The 16,998-nt window shown below is 46.3% G+C and overlaps 2 protein-coding genes across 6 annotated transcripts in view; both read left to right on the top strand.

Annotated features, from left to right (window-relative positions):
- Positions 1 to 1,522: 1,522 nt before the first annotated feature.
- Positions 1,523 to 12,153, top strand: zgc:123258 (uncharacterized protein LOC641502 homolog). Of its 3 annotated transcripts, XM_053866682.1 has the most exons (17): positions 1,523 to 1,689; positions 3,389 to 3,499; positions 4,727 to 4,909; positions 4,983 to 5,072; positions 5,142 to 5,275; positions 5,688 to 5,842; positions 6,943 to 7,039; positions 7,131 to 7,232; positions 7,614 to 7,695; positions 7,768 to 7,842; positions 8,072 to 8,128; positions 8,359 to 8,412; positions 9,044 to 9,143; positions 9,224 to 9,304; positions 10,240 to 10,400; positions 11,297 to 11,330; positions 11,757 to 12,153. In XM_053866682.1, the coding sequence occupies exons 1-17, from the start codon at positions 1,636 to 1,638 to the stop codon at positions 11,759 to 11,761; spliced, it is 1,575 nt and encodes a 524-aa protein (XP_053722657.1). In that variant the 5' UTR covers positions 1,523 to 1,635; the 3' UTR covers positions 11,762 to 12,153. The 3 variants fall into 3 exon arrangements, with proteins under 3 accessions (XP_053722657.1, XP_053722660.1, XP_053722658.1); XM_053866685.1 differs by lacking the exon at positions 8,359 to 8,412; XM_053866683.1 differs by lacking the exon at positions 11,297 to 11,330.
- A 1,087-nt stretch (positions 12,154 to 13,240) lies between these two features.
- Positions 13,241 to 16,998, top strand: part of trpm7 (transient receptor potential cation channel, subfamily M, member 7) — a 34,645-nt gene continuing 30,887 nt past the window's right edge. For all 3 annotated transcript variants that reach the window (XM_053865103.1, XM_053865105.1, XM_053865106.1), the window contains exon 1: positions 13,241 to 13,395. In XM_053865103.1, the coding sequence (XP_053721078.1) occupies positions 13,393 to 13,395 (3 nt within the window). In that variant the 5' untranslated portion in view covers positions 13,241 to 13,392. The remainder of the gene's footprint in view (positions 13,396 to 16,998) is intronic.

The raw sequence follows: 16,998 nt of genomic DNA, 5'->3' as shown, positions 1-16,998 counted from the left end.
AGGTCTCAGGTCACCACAAACAAAACGTGTCTTCAGCAGAGAAGCGCTGAGTGAGGACCTCAACATGGGGAGCTGGAGTGAATCAAGCTGCTGCTCGAGCGAAGGTGAGGCTTGTGATTGGTCCAGAGATCTCTTCTCTGACTGCTGACGAATCAGGGGTCCGCTCCAAGAAGAGGGTTCACCAGAGCCAGTGGGGAAAAAAAGCCTGTGTTTGAGGGCGTCAGAAGGCCTCATCAATGGAGCATAGATTCCACGATTCAACACAAAGAGTGGATCCTCCCCACGTCTCCTCCGTGAGATGGAATCTTCAAGTCAAGTGAAGTGAACACATTAAAGGATGAACCATCAGTGAGATGGGAAAATTAATGCGACAGTTTGGATGAATGGAAAGTTACTGGTGAAGGTTCCTCCTTGTTATCAGAACTCTGAGCGCAGACTAATCGTCTCACAGATGCTCCAGGTTGTTGCTACATTCTTGCTTGTTATCTTTAATGTTGTTGTGTCACCCCGCCCGTCCAGTGATAAGCGTATGCTCACTAAGAATTCCTCAGTGAGAGTGTCAACTTCATGCCGTGAACTTGTACTCTCACGCTCTTTGCAAAGAGTCTTCAATAAATATTCATAAAAGACAATTCTCTAGTGTAGTCAGGAAATTCCACAACACGGCGAGTCAATGAAGTTTTATATTAAGTGTTTGGCGCCCCCTACAGACGCGAAACGCACTTATCTGCAGCGAAAATGAAATGTGCTAAACCATGTCAAGGCATAACTGAATTACAACCAAGTGTGGTGATGTTCCATCTGACCTCATCAAACAGCGCTCAGAGAACACAACTGCTTACTCGTTTATTAAAGCAGCTGTGATGGACGCTATAAACATGTGTTTGATTTCCTGCTTTTCACTCGACCACCTTTCTGAAACGGACCCCAGACATTTACTTGACTATCACGACCAGATAATGCTCCGATTGCTTTTGTCTGTGTCCATCGCTGGTTAGTAACTGCATTTTGTCATGACTTGTGCGGATGGATTTAAAATCTGAAATAAAATATTGAGCTTCATGACTGGCTTCTGTCGCGGTGTCTCATATATTCCATTCTAATTTGGTCCCCCTGGTTCTGTCCAGGGCCCGGTCATATATTTGCCCCGCCATCGAGTTCTTCCACCACTGCTTCTGTGTTTATCTTTCAAGAGTAAAGAATACCATGCTGGAAGCTACTTTGAATATGAAAATAACTGCAGTAGCCTCCAAACATTTGCATGTCAACCACAAACCCATAAAAATCCGAAATTTAACTCTGCGTGAAGTTGTTTGAAATAATGGAGATTGTTGAGCAAGCTGCGTGATGTAGTCCTTACCGATCTCACGCAACCTCGCGAAGGATTAATGGCCTTAATAAGTGCACCATTGTTGGCCAACTAAGACAGATATAATTCTAGTATTCAGTCCGCAATCCTTCTGTCAGAAATAATTCTGGACAAACTTGTTGCTGAGGGGGCGGAATCTCTGCGTGTCACGTGACGAGCAAAAACAGGAAGCGCTGTTATCGCTGTGAGCCGAGTTCAAGTTCCGAGTTCTTCCTTAAAAATCCCGAATTAATGCCACGGCACCCTCGGAACCGAATGTTGCTGAAATGGAACGCACTTTTTTGATCTTCGTTTTGACGGTGTTTTGCTTGACGCCACACGTAAGTGGGTTGAACTGATTTAAAAAGACGTAAACGTCAGTTAGCTTGAAGCTAATCAACCGTGTGCCGGCGGTTTACAAATCTGCGAATCCGATTCTGTCGATGTGATATTTACATTTTGGGTGACGAGTGATATTGAAATTAACTTCAAAGATCAGTGACTTATCTATTAAACCTATGGCTACACTTCCACTTTCTGTTTTGCTCACTGAACTATTATCGCACAAACTAGTAAGTTCTTATGTATTAGTTCATATAATCTTTGTTTGTTTTCTCTATGTCTATCATTGTTATTCGCTCTGAGCGACAGATAAATATTTGGGAACTTTAGATTCATGTTAACCAAGTCATGGTCTCAGTTGAACTTGGAAAATGACCAAGTGTTTGCATAACCTTGAGCATCTTTGGTGAGAGGATTTGTTCTGTTGTTATTTGGATACTGAGATTTCCTTGGTGACGCTCCTAAAACCTGTTACTTATTATCATTATTTTAATCATTTAGTCTAGTGCGTTGTGTTTTCCGTTAAATCTGTATTGGTTACCAACAAGAAAATCTTTAAACCTTCTGATATTTAAACTGAAAAAACCCATAGAGGTAACTTCTTTAACAGGAAGCCTTACTTCTCCAGACAACGCAAGTGAGGAGAGAGTCCGAGGGATCAGATAATGGATCAGTTTTAGACACCTGATAAATATCAAAGAAAAAACAAGAAAACTGAATCCTTTCACCAATTCTGATAGTTTTCTCTGTCGGTCTCGACCGGTTTTGAATAGAAATCCCGAATCCACCCAGTCTGAGACCGAGACCCTAAAAGTTTTTTGGGGTCTCCAGTACGGCAACACTCGTGGCTTGGTGCGAGGCCATGGAAGCACTTGAACACAAAACGAAAGCATTTTGAAATGGATCCTATATTGTACAGGGAGCAGTGTAAGGATGACAAAGTGGGAGTAATGTGGTCATGTTAGAAGACGGCAGCAGCATTTTGCACCAGTTGTAGACGGGCGACCCATAATAAAGTGCGTTACAATAGTCCAGGTATGCAGTAATAAAACCATGGTTGAATTTGTCGAGCTCCGTCCTTGATGAGACCCTTTTTAGTTTTGCCTGAGGTGGATGAAACTCTTCTTTCAAACCAAGCTAATTTGCTGTTCACATGTAAAAAAGTAAATCCATTAAAACACCAAGGTTGGTGACAGACACTGTTAATAATGGAGACACAGTGGCCAAGTGGAAACACTTCTGTTTTCTCAGCGTTAGAACTATGGCCCAGGGGAAGCATGCACAAAGGGAATCGTAAGGGTCCCAGAATGGAGCCTTGTGGTGCCCCTGTGGAGCCCTATGACGCCGTTGCCAGAGTCGGTTTCCACTGAATGCCACCCTCAAAAGTGCAGTTTTGGTGCTGTGCTCCTTTTCCATCCCTCAGATCAGGTTGATGATGAAATGGTTTTTGTTGTATTCATGTTTTGATATGCAATTGAAATCAACATTCATTCATGTGAAGCGATATTTTCACATGATGGGAGCGCGAGAAGGGAGGACTGATCTCTCCGTCTCTCCATTTAGTCATCCAATAATGAAATACACAACTGGATTGTCACTCAAAATATGCCTCAAATGGACTCAGGAATCAGTGTACGAAGAAGGCCTCTGTCTTCTCTGAGTCTTCATCTTTTATTCCTGTGGTCTTTTTGCCGACAGATAAGCTGCCAGGAAGCTGTGCTGCGCATCTCAAATGGAAGCTCTTATCTCGAGTACTGTCTCCTCTACAACGGCTCCTTGACTCCGCTGCCGCCTACAGTTGATGCTGCTGTGAGTAACTCATTACACCCAGTTGGTCTTGAAAAATAATATTTTGGTTGAGTGGAAATTAAAAATAATAGTCGGTTACAACATTACTGAACTCGTAAATCCCTGCATGACAGAGGTTATATTGCATTGCACATTTGCCACTTTGATGGCTCTCGATTCGATTCGATTCTGGACTAGCACTGTTGTTGTTGCTGATGTTGCAGAGGAGAAACCTCACATTGACGGACAGTCAAAAATACTGCAGCGAACTAAGCAAAAAGTAGAAGCTGCCGACTGGCTGCCACTCTTACAGGCGCCTTTGTTGCCATCTTAAATGAATAATTAAAAAAGAATGCCGGTATAAATATAACTGCAAATTTCGGAGGAGAGAAATCATGAATTCAGATCCGATCGAGGAGTCTGGCACTGAGTCAGAGAGCTATGGTCAATGTCAAGTTTATATCTGTCCTCTGCAGGTCAGCACGACCCAATTGCTTCACACTAAGCCAGTGCGGAAAGGCACATCTTTAGCCTGGATTTAGTGTCCTGGGCAGCTCTGTTGTCTGGAGGGAGACCGTTCTCGAGTCGGGTCGAGCTTAAGATCTGAGGTCTCCTCCCCAGAGAGAGTCGTATGAGTCTGGCTGAGCAAGCGGAGCATTGAAACTATAAAATCTTGGACTGGATCCCAGATCCTGACAGGAAGCCAGTTTAGTGAGGCCAGCACTGGAGAGTCCGGAGAGAAACCCCAGTATTTTCTCTGAGGTTCTCACCCCCGCTGTGGCTCTTTGCATGACTGAGATGTCAGAATACCCATGGCATTCTGAAGGAAGGTGGCTTCCTCCTCATGGCTTTCCTCACTAACTGGAGCGTGGAGTGTTGCTGTGTCGACCTTGATTCTTTTATTTCAACACTGTAACGTCTGGAATTATTGTGATCAGCATGTTTGTCCTGCAATGACATCACACATCGTCACAAACTTACTTGGCCTTTTGGATGACATTCCTAACACCTGACCGAAGTACATGAAGTAGTAGTTTACAGAGAGTAGTACAGTGAAGTATTGATGAGCAGACAAGGCACTGTGAAACATATATTCAGAGCCCACTAGATGGCGCTCTCTGCTATAAGGCCTTGGGTTTTGAACAAACATTTCAATGAATGAATGATCATTTGCGAACTGAGAGCGCCACCTACTGAGCTCCGAGAATCAGGATGCGTTTTCCCAGCATGTTATCTTGGTGCTTCCAGGTGCAGATTCTGCTGGTGAACCTGACGTCCAGTCTTCTGTGTGACCCGTCGGGGGTCAGCCCCGAGTTGGTGAAGGGAAAGGCGGTGGTGGTGATGAGGGGGGTGTGTGAGTTCCAGCAGAAAGCTGTGGTGGCTCAGAGTGTGGGGGCAGCAGCTCTGCTCATCGCCAGCAACACAACTCTGGTGAGAGAGTGGCTTTCCTTTCCAACGATTGCACTGAAAGGTGAACCTTAAAAACCAGATTGTTTTCATCCAGTTCACTCCCTCCTTCAACGAGTCAGAGTCTGAGAAGATCCAGATCCCTGTGGGACTCATAAGGCAGCGGGATTTTCTGGAGGCCAACCAGGTCTGATAAGTGTCCTCGGTGCTTGAAGCACCTGTTCCACTGCTGTCCTCATGTTCACGACCCTTCCAGGTGTTCGGCGAGTCGATGGAGGTGAGGCTGTACGCTCCGGTGCAGCCGCAGATCGACCCCAGCATCTTCGTCATGCTGCTGATCGCCGTCCTCACGGTGGCTTTGGGTAGTTACTGGAGTGGTGCCAGTGAGAGGTGAGATGAATTCAGTGGACCGTTCTGTGGAGAGAAGGGGACCTTTCAAACCTTCAGCTGAAGAGGCTTCATGAAACAGTGCCCTCACTCTCCGAGCTCAGTAGGTGGCGCTCTTGCTTTGAAAATGACCTGAAGTTTCATTGACATGTTGGTTGGTTCACATCCATCGATTTTAGAGCAGAGAGCGCCATCTAGTGGCTATGACAAGGAGGACACTGTTCCGTGAAGCCTCGCCAGGCCATCAGTTGCAGAGGGAGATGTTCAGAATCAGATTTATTGCTATGGTCAGTGAGGAATCCACCAACTAGGAAAGTGCCTTGGAAAATGTGCAGTCATAAACATAATAATAAAATGAAATAAAACAACACAAGTAATGAATAAATTGACCTGCTGTTGTCCTCACCGTGGAAAGGGACCGCCTGAACGAGGGCCCGCCTCTGGGAGGAAGTGGAGACAGCAAAGCCGACAGCAGAGAGCTGTTCGTCTACTCTCCGCTCCGAGTGTTGATGATGGTCGCCGCCATGTGTGGCATGCTGCTGCTCATGTACTTTTTCTACAACATCCTCGGTGAGTGCGTTGGAAGAGTGGAGCCCGAACTAATGTGTGGCAGCCTCTGAGAGCAGGAGTTCAACAGAGGATGGATAGTTAACAAACAACACTCCTCCCTCACACATGATTCGTCTTGTTAAACCACTCTTTTGAAGAGTCCCAACACACGTTTCTTAGCAAATACATCTTTCAAAGACATGTTTTGCTTTGCTTGACTATGTTTTACAGATGTTTTTGTTTGAATGTTTCCCCATCATGTCACTCATTTAGTGTCAGACTCAACTTTGATCATCAAGCATGTAGTGAATGAGAGAAAACGGCTTCTCTTCCAAACAAAAAGCTTCTAGTTTGCCTACTCCCCCTTCGTCATCATCATCATCGTCTTCATCTTCTTGCCCTGGGGTGGATGTTTAAACTTCCTGAGGGGCCACATTATATAAGTGAGTACTGAGAGGGGCCCAAAGTCTGAAGGGCAGAAGAAAAAGAGTCTTAAATTGAGCTTGGGATTTTGCTGCAGAGATATTACAGATACAAGATAAAGATTCTTCATGAAACAACTGTGAAAATTGTTTTGAGGAAATAAACTGATAAAATGAGCTCAAATCGAAGAATTCAATATAACCTTTTAGAGAGGGAGAAACTCAACCTTCAAACCTACAAAATAGCTGTTAGATCATAGTTACAATTCAAATGGCAATTAATCATGAAAAAATGCTGAAATACAGGTTAAGGAATTTGCTCCCAGGCCGCACCCTGCCGGCATCATGAACCTCAGTGGTTGACTTCCTTCTCTTCATCTCAGACCTTCCTGGTCCAACTCTGTCTGTCCTCTCCTCAAACCATCTGTCCTCCCTCACTTTGTCTCCTAACGTCATGTCACTCTGACAGACTCTGATCTTGTCCTTTCTCCCTATGGCATCCTCAGTATCTTCATCTCTGACTCATCTGACTCTGACCTCTGCGTCTCTATGGCAGTGACCTCTACTCTGAAGCTTCCCTCTGTCTGCTGCTCTGACGTCACTGTCTTTCCCACCCTGCCTGCACTCTCTTCTTCTCCTCCTCTGATGCGTGTTGTCATTATGAGACTGATGTACTGTGTGTGACACCTTGTGTTCCAGTGTACTTCTTCATCGCCATATTCGCGCTGGCGTCCGCCACATCTCTCTTCAGCTGCTTCGATGCAGTGCTGGATCTGCTCCACTGCCCCAGAGGAAGGTGAGTCTCCTCATGCGCTCAGCCGCACACACACGTCATGAGAACCACAGCGATTGATGGACAGGTGTTGAGACGTCTGCTTCGTTTTCAGCTTCTCCGTCCGGAGCAGGAGCTTCTCTGTGAGGTCCCTGATCCTGGCTGCTGTGTGCGTCAGCATCTCGGTGGTCTGGGTGGTCTACAGGAACGACGACAGGTGCTGCTTTGTTTCCGCTTGCTCTGATAGTCCTCTCATCTGAGCCAGGTTAGGTGCAATGAGGATGTGACCCTTCCCACCAGCAAGCTTCTCTTCCTGGTGTAGTTCTGAGACACACAGCCCTGAGTCACAAACCCCATCCAACTAATGTTTGAAACAGGTCCAAGCTCTCATTCTTCCAGCTCTCTGAGTGATGAGGAGGGTCAGAACTGGAGGGCTGTGGTGCTTCTGGTGACCCAAATGTGTGATTGTTTATGAGAACATGATGTGTGTTTGCCTGTACTTCTCACACTACAGTTATACGCTATGTAAGCTCTGCGCCTCCTACTCAGTCCTTCAGCACACATTTAAATCCCGGTTTGTGTGCTTCTGTTTGTGCAGGTGGGTGTGGATCCTTCACGACCTCCTCGGCATTGCCTTCTGTCTCAACTTCATCAAGACCATCTCGCTGTCTAATTTCAAGGTGCCTCAGTCTGTCTTTCTTTTCTTCGGACCGTCGATGTAGCAAGGTCTAACATTTGAGAAACCACCTCAGGTCTGTGTGGTGCTCCTGAGCCTGCTGCTGGTGTACGACGTCTTCTTTGTTTTCATCACTCCCTTCTTCACCAAGGTGAGCGACACTATCAGTTTGTTGCTGTATTTTTTTACATTTTTTAAAATGGAGCAACTGGAAACGGTGCTCCACGGCAGGGTTGGTACCTTCACCATGGCTCTACAGTCGCTCCCCCGACTCCTTTTGACTCCAGACCTTTTGTTGTTCTTCTTGCTCCATGGGGTCAGGAGAACTGGACCATGCAGTCCTCCTGCTTGTTCAGCTCAGTCCTCTGCTGTCTCCACAGGACGGTGAGAGCATCATGGTGCAGGTGGCGCTCGGCCCAGGCGCTTCAGGAGAGAAGGCAAGTCCTCCAGCATCTTCTGTGCTTCAAGCTGAGCTTCCGTGATTGTTTGATCTATTGATTTGCCCTTCTCCTCCATGCATTTGCCTAACAACAACAGTGTCTTCAGTACAGTTAGACAGAATAGTTTGGTGGAACTCTGTGTTCTGGCTGTTGCTGCTTCACTAATAAGCGTTTTGTGTTGGCGGTTCAACTAACTGTGGCCTGGGGTGTGGTGAATTCTGTGACAGGCGCAAGGTAACACGGTGGAACTGCCTGCTGAACCCCCGGCGCCCTTGGAGAAAGTAAGGACCTTTTCTGTTCGCTCAGGAGAGAGTCAGGTTTTGACTGAGCTGTGTGTCTTTTACTTCAACGTGATCACATGAGTTTTCTCAGTGAGGAACTTCAGTGAAGTCGTAACTGAACGTGTGCTTCAGATATCCCCCTCACCAAGCCCCTGGAACCTTCCTTCCTCAGTCACGCAGTTGATTCATTACTAGCAGTGTTCGTGTCACACTGGTGACATCTGAAGGTCACGGCTTTATGGAGCTGACAGCTTGTGAAGGGATGATGAGGCTTCATGAAACAGTGTCCTCATTTTCAGAGCTCAGTAGGTGGCGCTCTCTGCTCTAAAACCTTTGGATTTGAGCAACCATTTCAATGAAACCTTACATGATTTTTAAACAGAGCGCCACCTACTGAGCTCTGAAAATGATGACACTGTTTCATGAAGCCTCATCACTACTGTCAGAATGTTTTCACCTGCTCACACACACACATTAGATCCTCATAATCAAGTCCTCTTTCCGACATCATGACGCCCAATCGTAAATCTCAATGAGCGCAGCAACTCTTTAATCACTGGTTAAATGAGAATCAGTTTTATTGACACTTCAGTGTGAGGGACAGTCATCACTCAGATGTTTACTTCTGCAGCTGCCGGTGGTCATGCGCGTCCCACGGTTCACCAGTTGGCCACTGCGCGCGTGCGGCATGCAGTTCTCCATCCTGGGCTACGGTGACATCATCGTTCCAGGTGAGACCTGTCTGTGTGACGCAGTGCAGTGTGTGGCAGGAGCACGCGCTTCAGCTGGTTTGTCCCTCCTGGTCCCACAGGTCTGCTGGTGGCCTACTGCAGCAGGTTCGATGTTTGGATCAACAGCAGGCGGAAGGTCTACTTTGTCAGCTGCTGCATCGGTAAATCCCGGTCTTCTTCCCTCACTCCATTCATCCTCAACTAAACATCATCCAACCAACTCACTTTAAACTCAATATGTTTTACCTGAGAGAAACGTGTTTTTATCTCACATTTCAAAACAATGTTTTTCTTGGAGGGTGACTGTCCAAAATGGGCTCGGTTCATCAACTGTAGCCCATCACGGGCCTCAGAAATATAGAGTCTTAGGACAGAACAGACCCTGAGGCTTCTCAAGGCGCCCGACCACCAAGTGGCCCAACATGTTTACACTTCTGTCAACACTTGAGTGGCCCAAAGCTGAACGCTCATTATGAGTGCGTGGCCTGTTGCGTGACCTCTGAACCCCGGTCGTCCTGCCTGCAACTAGCGTGTGATGACATCATAAACTGGCTCAATACCCTTTGACCTACTTCCTGTTCATGTATACACAAATATGGATCGCAATAATTTGAATTGAAGTTATGTGATTCACACACACCTGAACCACTGCCCTGGAGGGGGTCGACTGGCCCGGGTCAGGAATTGGTGAACCTTTTTACCAGCTGGCAACACCTGTTGGTGACGATTCATTTTCCCTGTGGACTGACTTGCTTTCACTTTCTGAAGTTCACAAGTCATTCATTCACGATGACAGGTCCACTCCTCTTCTGACAGCCCGTCATCGATCCCTCCCTTCATGTGGCTGAGGTCCAGTCAGACGCTAGCTTTTCATGGCATTGCTTCACGGAGGCTCCAGGGAGAGACAATAAAGCAAGTGTCAGAACTCCAGATTGACCCCTTTATCACACTCTCGTATCACGGTGTCTTATTGACCCAGAGACCCGAAGCTGGGTCCAAACCCCTAAGTGTTGCCCAGGAGAGCGTAGCAAACGAATGGTTGGTTTGTTGTTGACTTTTTGACTGGCTGAGTCCGACCTGTGGTCTGTGTGAGCAGCTTACCTCCTGGGAATGATCGCCACCTTCGCCGCCATGCTGCTGTCCGGCATGGGCCAGCCCGCCCTCCTCTACCTGGTGCCTTTCACACTCATCACCTCGGCTGTGGTGGCGGGGTGCAGGAAGGAGATGAGGCACTTCTGGTCCGGAACCACCTACGAGGTAGGACACGTAGAGCTGCTTTCTTCATGGATGACCTGTGTGTGTGTGTGTGCGTGCGTGCGTGCGTACGTGCGTGCGTGCGTGCGTGCGTGCGTGTGTGTGTGTGTGTCACAGGGTCAAGGACTGATGTTGGGCAAAGGGCTCTCACACACACACATTTGATTTGGATGCGGAAACTCTGCGTCTTCAGTGGGAGCAGATCACTGAATTAGGATTCTTGTTTTGATGAAGGTATTTGAAATGTCAAATTAATTCAAAAATAGAACTAAAAATACCTGAAAAATATAATACATTACTTACAATCATTAACATCATATAGATGGTTAAAAAAAACATATTGTATTACAATCAAATAAAAAACACCCCAAATAAAGTTATTTAATTAATAACAGTAAGAGTGTGGGGGGGGAGAATGAGAAAAGGAAACCTCAGTATTATTTTGAAATATTATAAAAGTAAACAAAATATTTCAAAAATGATATAAAATATATAAAATGAGAAGCATTTTATATGTGCAATCTTGATCACCTGTCAATTATTTTATGAAGTAGTGCAGAATGACTGAGGAAGAGGGGAACATCTGTTAAAAGCAGGGCAGGGGGTTGATGCCCGAGGCAACTGTGGGTGTGAACCAAATCAGTGTGGAGGTGATATGTATCTCTGGACACTTCCTAGTCCAAAACCCAGAGACGTTTGTGGGCCTGCAGGGTGACCCCAGCTCTCGCCCTGTGACTCCACTGAGGCACGAAGCAGAGGGGCCTGACCAGCAGTGGAAACACTACAACCAGTCACAGGCTGCTGTTTCATGCTGAGAGGCATGAGTGCATGAGTGGAGGGAGAGTGAGAGGAGAAGGACGGTGCAGAGTCAAACATGCTTCTGACTTCATCTTCACCAGGTCCTGGACTCACCAAGGGAGCCCTTGCTGCCAGGTCTGCCCTCACTTCCACCCAAACGCATCCCTCCTCATGCTTGCAGCATGCTTTTCATCTCCTGTTGATTTTGACCCGCGGTCCCCTCTTGAGCTGTGAGGGTGCTGTACATCAACTAACCACTGGGTGTCCCAGGTGGATCACGTTCCTCAGTGTTGGACAGTGAAAGCTGCTGACCTCAGCATTATCCCTCTGCTTATTGAGTGGGATCTTCTCATTAATCCGAGACCGTTACTTCTTCATTACTCTTCGTGCAGAACAAACCAGTTTGTGTTGCTTCTGCATGCTGCTAACGTGGAATAGCTGTGATGTTTTTCATTTCTCTCTAGAGTCCCCTGGTGCATGTTATTTGCTACCTTTAACCCTCCCCGACCTCTTCGTTGTGGTTCTGCAACACTAAACTGAGTTTCTTCTCTTCTGTCTCAGAGTGATCTGACGGACCCGTAGGAGCACATGCTGACTAGATGCAGAACCTCAATGCAACTCCTGGATCTCCCTGTTTTTAAAAAGGCATTTTCAGTGCAGCCTGATGTTTGGAATCAAAAACATAGCTTGATTTTATGATGGGGTTTGAGGTGAAGGTTGAGAATTACATTTTGTAGGTGCCTGGAAACTGTCTGGACTTGATCTTTCACACTCATGCCTTCGGTGATGCCACGGATGGATGGATCGGACCTTAATCATCACGTGCATCAGTTTGGAATGGGAGGAGGCGGGGGAGTATCCCATTGGTGCACTGTGTTTTGGTACTTTTTTGATATCTGTTTTGTGCTAGATGTTTGTGTAAAGTAATTTTATTGATTCTAATAAAGTTCACTTGGAAACCTGGAGTAATTTGAGTTTTGTTACAAGACAAATCTGTAGAAATGCAACAAAACAGGTTTAGTCCTTATCAGCTAGTTCAAAGGTCACAGAAGGACGAAGAGTAGAGTGAGTCATTCTGGTTCAAATGTTGCATGCACAAACTTCAGATCATCAAATGAGGCTCATTTTCTTATTAAAGGAAAACACGGAAGGCTCACATGCGGATCTGTCCTGACTGGGCCCTGGACCCCCACTAGCAGACAGCCGTGGAGTTTGCTGTGAAAAGACAAAAACAATTCTGACATTAAAGTTTTGGAACTTAACTAATGCCGTGCTAAGCCACAAATACAGTTGATGTTGTTACCTGTGTGTTCAGAGAGAAATACAGCATTAATACCATGAGACAACTGTCAGAAATCCAGCCTCAAAAAATGCACTTCAATAAACGTGCTGTATTTTGTTATACAGCTCATCAAATGAATTTTTTTGTGAAAATAAAATTTAAAAAGGTCAGATAATGAGGCAACAAAATGGAAGTAGTCCTTACAAAAATAAATGTTATGAAACACGTGTTTTTCAAGGTCAATATATTGGTGAATTATTGATGCATAACAAAAGAGAAACACGAGGATGATCTTAAAAGTGAGTTGACCAACTATCCTTCTATATTCTGTCACATAAAAAGAAAAAAAAATTGTGAATATTTTCAGATAAATTCAGCTTTTTTGTCAATTTGTTCATTAAAATTGCATTTGAAAGGTAATTCCTGTCATACATTGACCAAAAAACATATGTAACTCAGTAATTTCTCATTTTTTATTAATCGTTATGTAGATCTGTGGGAGTTTCTTTATGTATGTGCTGGACGGATGCTGACAAGAACGATTTAATTTTTTCGTCACGTCATGTCTGGGGCTCCGCACAAAACCGATGAATGTTTCGATGAATTTAAAGACCGAAGACATCCTCACCGGCGTGACGTTGACAGCGCGTGAATGAGGAAGTACAACAAAGCGCCATGTGGCCGCTTGGCTCCGCCCACCCCGGGTCACGTGATGCGCAGGCTGACTCAGCCGGCCGTCGCGCAGCGTCAGTCGGGAGTCCACAATTATGAGCAAACAACCCTCCGTGGGAGCTGCAGCCGAAGCGGATCTCGCCAGCGTCCACCCCCGGGCTTTCCTTCCAAGGCTACCAGAGAGCACCGCCGGTAGATGGATAGAGGCCACGCCGCGGCGCCTGACTCTGAACGGTGACGAGAATGGTGCGTTCTGCGAGCCGCGTTTTCTGACTTGTCGTGACTGACCGGGGTCCGCTTCTGCTGGCAGCAGCCGGTGCACGCTGCCGCCCGCCGCCGAGACGCGGCCGATAGCCCGGTGCTCTCTTGACACACCCTCGGTATTTGATCCCCATAAGTCAAGGACACGCGCATATAGCGAGAGAAGACGTGTGGACCACCCAAGCTGTGTGGAATTAGCAGCAGGCTACATAGCTAGCTGCTAAATGCTAGTAAGCTAGCTGTGGTTAGCTGCGGTTCCTGTGCAAAGACACGGGCTTCTAGGGGAATGTCACGCCAAGTGCGTGGATTCTGGTGCTCTGTAGCGCCGGACACACGTGTCGTTGCCACACACCTCGGAACTTGGGTCAGGGCTGCCGAGGACCAGCCACCTTTGGTCGGTTGCCGCTAGTTCACAGCCAGTGTGTCACGTCAGAGCCAGAGCTCATTTCGACTCCCACTCACTACAGTGGATCCGACCGTAGACTTGGGTCGAGAAAAGGCGGGCTCTGTGTTTTTGCGGTTGAGTGTCTGTCATGAGTGAGAATTTTGAGTAAGTCTTTTTTTCCTGGGGATCTCCCGAAGAAGGGGAACCTGCCAGAATGTGACTCAGGCGAGTGTTAGCACACATGCAGCTGGATCTCGGCGACACTGTCTCGTCTTTAGTGGGTTTTCCAAGCCGCTATCTTGAGTTTGTCATTACAGTTTCATTCATCCGGCTGTGTTTTTTTAATTGACCGACAGATCTTGTTTTTCCCTCTTCAGTAATCCAATCTCACTCGCTAATACAGTGGCATCACATCAAAATAACATCTGTACTGTTTGTAATTTCAAAGTTAGATTAAGGCAAAGTTTGTAAAAATGGATGCCTCACTGAAAACGCTCCTCAAAAACTACAAAGATGGAGCTTGCACTGTACTCTGCCCATAACTCCCTTCCCGCCTCAATGGATCACAAACCACCGAAACATTTAAAGCAGCTGAAACAAACCCGACTGTTATTAAAACTGTTATTTTGCCGAGACGTTTGTTGCTGTATTGCATGTGGCAAAATCGCAGTCTTCACTCCTGCAACTGAATCGGGGAAGATGATTCCCACATCAATCTTTGGATCCAGTATGGATCTGAAAAAGCCCATCAACAATTCCAGTCCTGCAGCTCCTCATGTCTGTCAAACAGACCTCTGTGAGTTCGTCGGCAGCAAGGCTGCAGTCGCGGCTGCTGAGAGGGAGACGTGCTGCTATCTTATCAATCCACTGAGCCACAGTGTTTAGAAATGGAAAACACATGTTCCTCCCCCTCAAAGAACGTCACGTCACCGATCCCATGATTCCTTCATGGTCAGTTGGACGTGTTTGTTGAAGTCACAAACCCAATTCTAACGTATTGCATAGGTTTAAGTTACACAGAAATGGATGAACATAGCTCTTTCACTCTCACAGCATCAGTGAAGGTGGCCCCTCATCTTGCTAGCGCTATATAGATAGCTCTTAAACCGTGGGCAACCCTACATGTCTCCTTTAATATTATTGTATGGGTTAGATCTTTCAGTCACCTGAACTGATTTGTGTTTTGTGTATAGTCATGCTCTTAACTGTCCCAGTTTGGTTATGTTTTAGGGAGAACGCTGTCGTGCTGAGCTGAGCTTCGATGCGTAATTGTGACTTCAATATGGCGCATTACAAATGACCTCTGCTCAGTCTGGCTGAACTAAGATTGGAAAGCTCGTTGCACTCTACTGACCAAACTTGCCACTTTGTGGCGACAAAATGGCCCCTGACATTGTTTTTTTATTTAGCCTCTGTTGTTTGTGTGGCCACAGTGGCTCTTGCACAAGTGTTTTCTGCTGCACGCCCAACCTCATCGAGAGGCACTTGAGGAGTAGCACTGACTGCCTTCATTCTTCAGAATCCTCTCCACACTGTGCAGCGTTCAAATCGATCTGCCGGTCAGAGAACGTGGAGAGTATCCATAGCTTTCCTCCACCAGTCCGTTAAATAATGTTGCCTCACAAATATGGAATGAATTGGTGGATAGACATTCAGTGCTGGCTATGACTGTATTGAGAGCCTTAAATATGGACTCCATTAATGCGCCAATAATCTTTCCCCCTAAGCTCCTCAGCTGTGCTTGTGTCACAGGTGGCGTCTTGGCTTTAACAGGAGCGTCTGGCTGTGTTTTCCTAAATGGAGTTTTTTCATTCAGACCCACATCATCTTATTATTAGATTCCCCAACGTCTTTTATCCTCACTGTTTGTCGAAGCAGAATTAAAAGTTGCCTTGTAAAGAGGTTGAATTTGCTGTCAATGAAGCACTTCCTCAATCAAGGTGAACACGGTAGGTGAGCTCCAAGGAAGTGGTGTCGATGTTTTGATTCCCCGCCTGACGTCGCAGTCTAAATCCTGTGAACAGTTTGTCCTTCCAGCTTATCCTGAAGTTGTAAATAAGGCTCACGGAAAATTACTCTTCAACTTTGGTTCAGTGTTAGTAAGCAGAATCTGTAATGGGGCGGTTGACCTTTGACCTTGTCGGGTCACTTTGGTCTTCCAGCTGGGGGTGAGGTTTGTGGATCTCTGGAAACAGTGCTGCAGCCAGTCTTATTTTTATTAAACACTGTGTCACTGAGTGACATGGCAGGCACACAAGTGATGCAGATTTGGGCCGAGGCAGATGACATTCCAGTGCATCTGTGATTCACTTAGGGTTGTTTTCCTGCAACAGGCGCACCAGGTAAGACGTGTTTACATTCCACCCACTTCTGCATTAGCACATTCTATTGTAGGAATTGCTTTGCTGTTGTCACCAACACACATCTGCATATGAATGATTTTGAATTGGAATGGCGGCCTGCTGTTCAAATATCTGGGTTTGTTCGAATTTAAAAGCTCTCCAAGACAAAAAAAATCCACGGTGCACTGAAGAAGCCAGTCGCTGAGTCTACCCGGAAACCTTTGCCTAACAATGGTCTGGTTTGAGCTTTTACATTTACTGAAGAGTGGACTGGAAATGAGATAAAGCAGAATGAGGCTGTTAAACCCAGGTTCTGCGATGAAATGGAACAAGACTCTGGGTTGTTCTTCAGGTTGAGAGTTGTGTGTGGGTGAATTTATATCCCAACCAGACTGGTGCAGCCTTGACTGCCCCAGGTCAGTTGCTTATCTCACACCGAGCTCGCACATGCTGCTGGTCACATGAAGCAGCTTACTCCAGTGTGAGTGTTACTACTGAGGCCTTGCTTGATACATTAGCAACATAGTACCGAAGATGTTGAGGGCATTTCTGGATGTCAAAGTTGCTGGCATGATGAGTCATTCAAATCCTGGTGGTTGATGGCTGTTGCCCTTTTGTGTGCTCAAGTTGGGACGGCAGGAGTTTGGCACACGCTTCTCCTGAAAGACTGCTCTTATTTGCTTACAATTGTCTCTAACAAGGTAATGATCCAACGGTAAAGGAGACATCCCCGTGTGTATCTGCTTCCTGGTTAGCTGGCTTTAGATCAGTGTGTTGTCCTGTGGGCACAGCAGCTTGGAGTGAACCTGCGTGACCTGGAGAGTAGCCCACAGGGATTGATCGGTCAATCCTAGCTCAAGT

This window comes from Synchiropus splendidus, chromosome 5 (assembly GCF_027744825.2).
Source record: "Synchiropus splendidus isolate RoL2022-P1 chromosome 5, RoL_Sspl_1.0, whole genome shotgun sequence".
Classification (NCBI taxonomy): domain Eukaryota; kingdom Metazoa; phylum Chordata; class Actinopteri; order Syngnathiformes; family Callionymidae; genus Synchiropus; species Synchiropus splendidus.
This window is presented reverse-complemented; position numbering and strand designations above follow the sequence as displayed.

Excerpts from the sequence above, each read along its gene's own strand:
- zgc:123258 (XM_053866682.1), top strand. The coding sequence starts at position 1,636 with ATGGAACGCACTTTTTTGATCTTCGTTTTGACGGTGTTTTGCTTGACG. Across the intron at positions 3,500-4,726 it reads CGCCTACAGTTGATGCTGCT|GTGCAGATTCTGCTGGTGAA; the intron begins GTGAGTAACTCA and ends TGGTGCTTCCAG. Across the intron at positions 7,696-7,767 it reads TCTCGCTGTCTAATTTCAAG|GTCTGTGTGGTGCTCCTGAG; the intron begins GTGCCTCAGTCT and ends AAACCACCTCAG.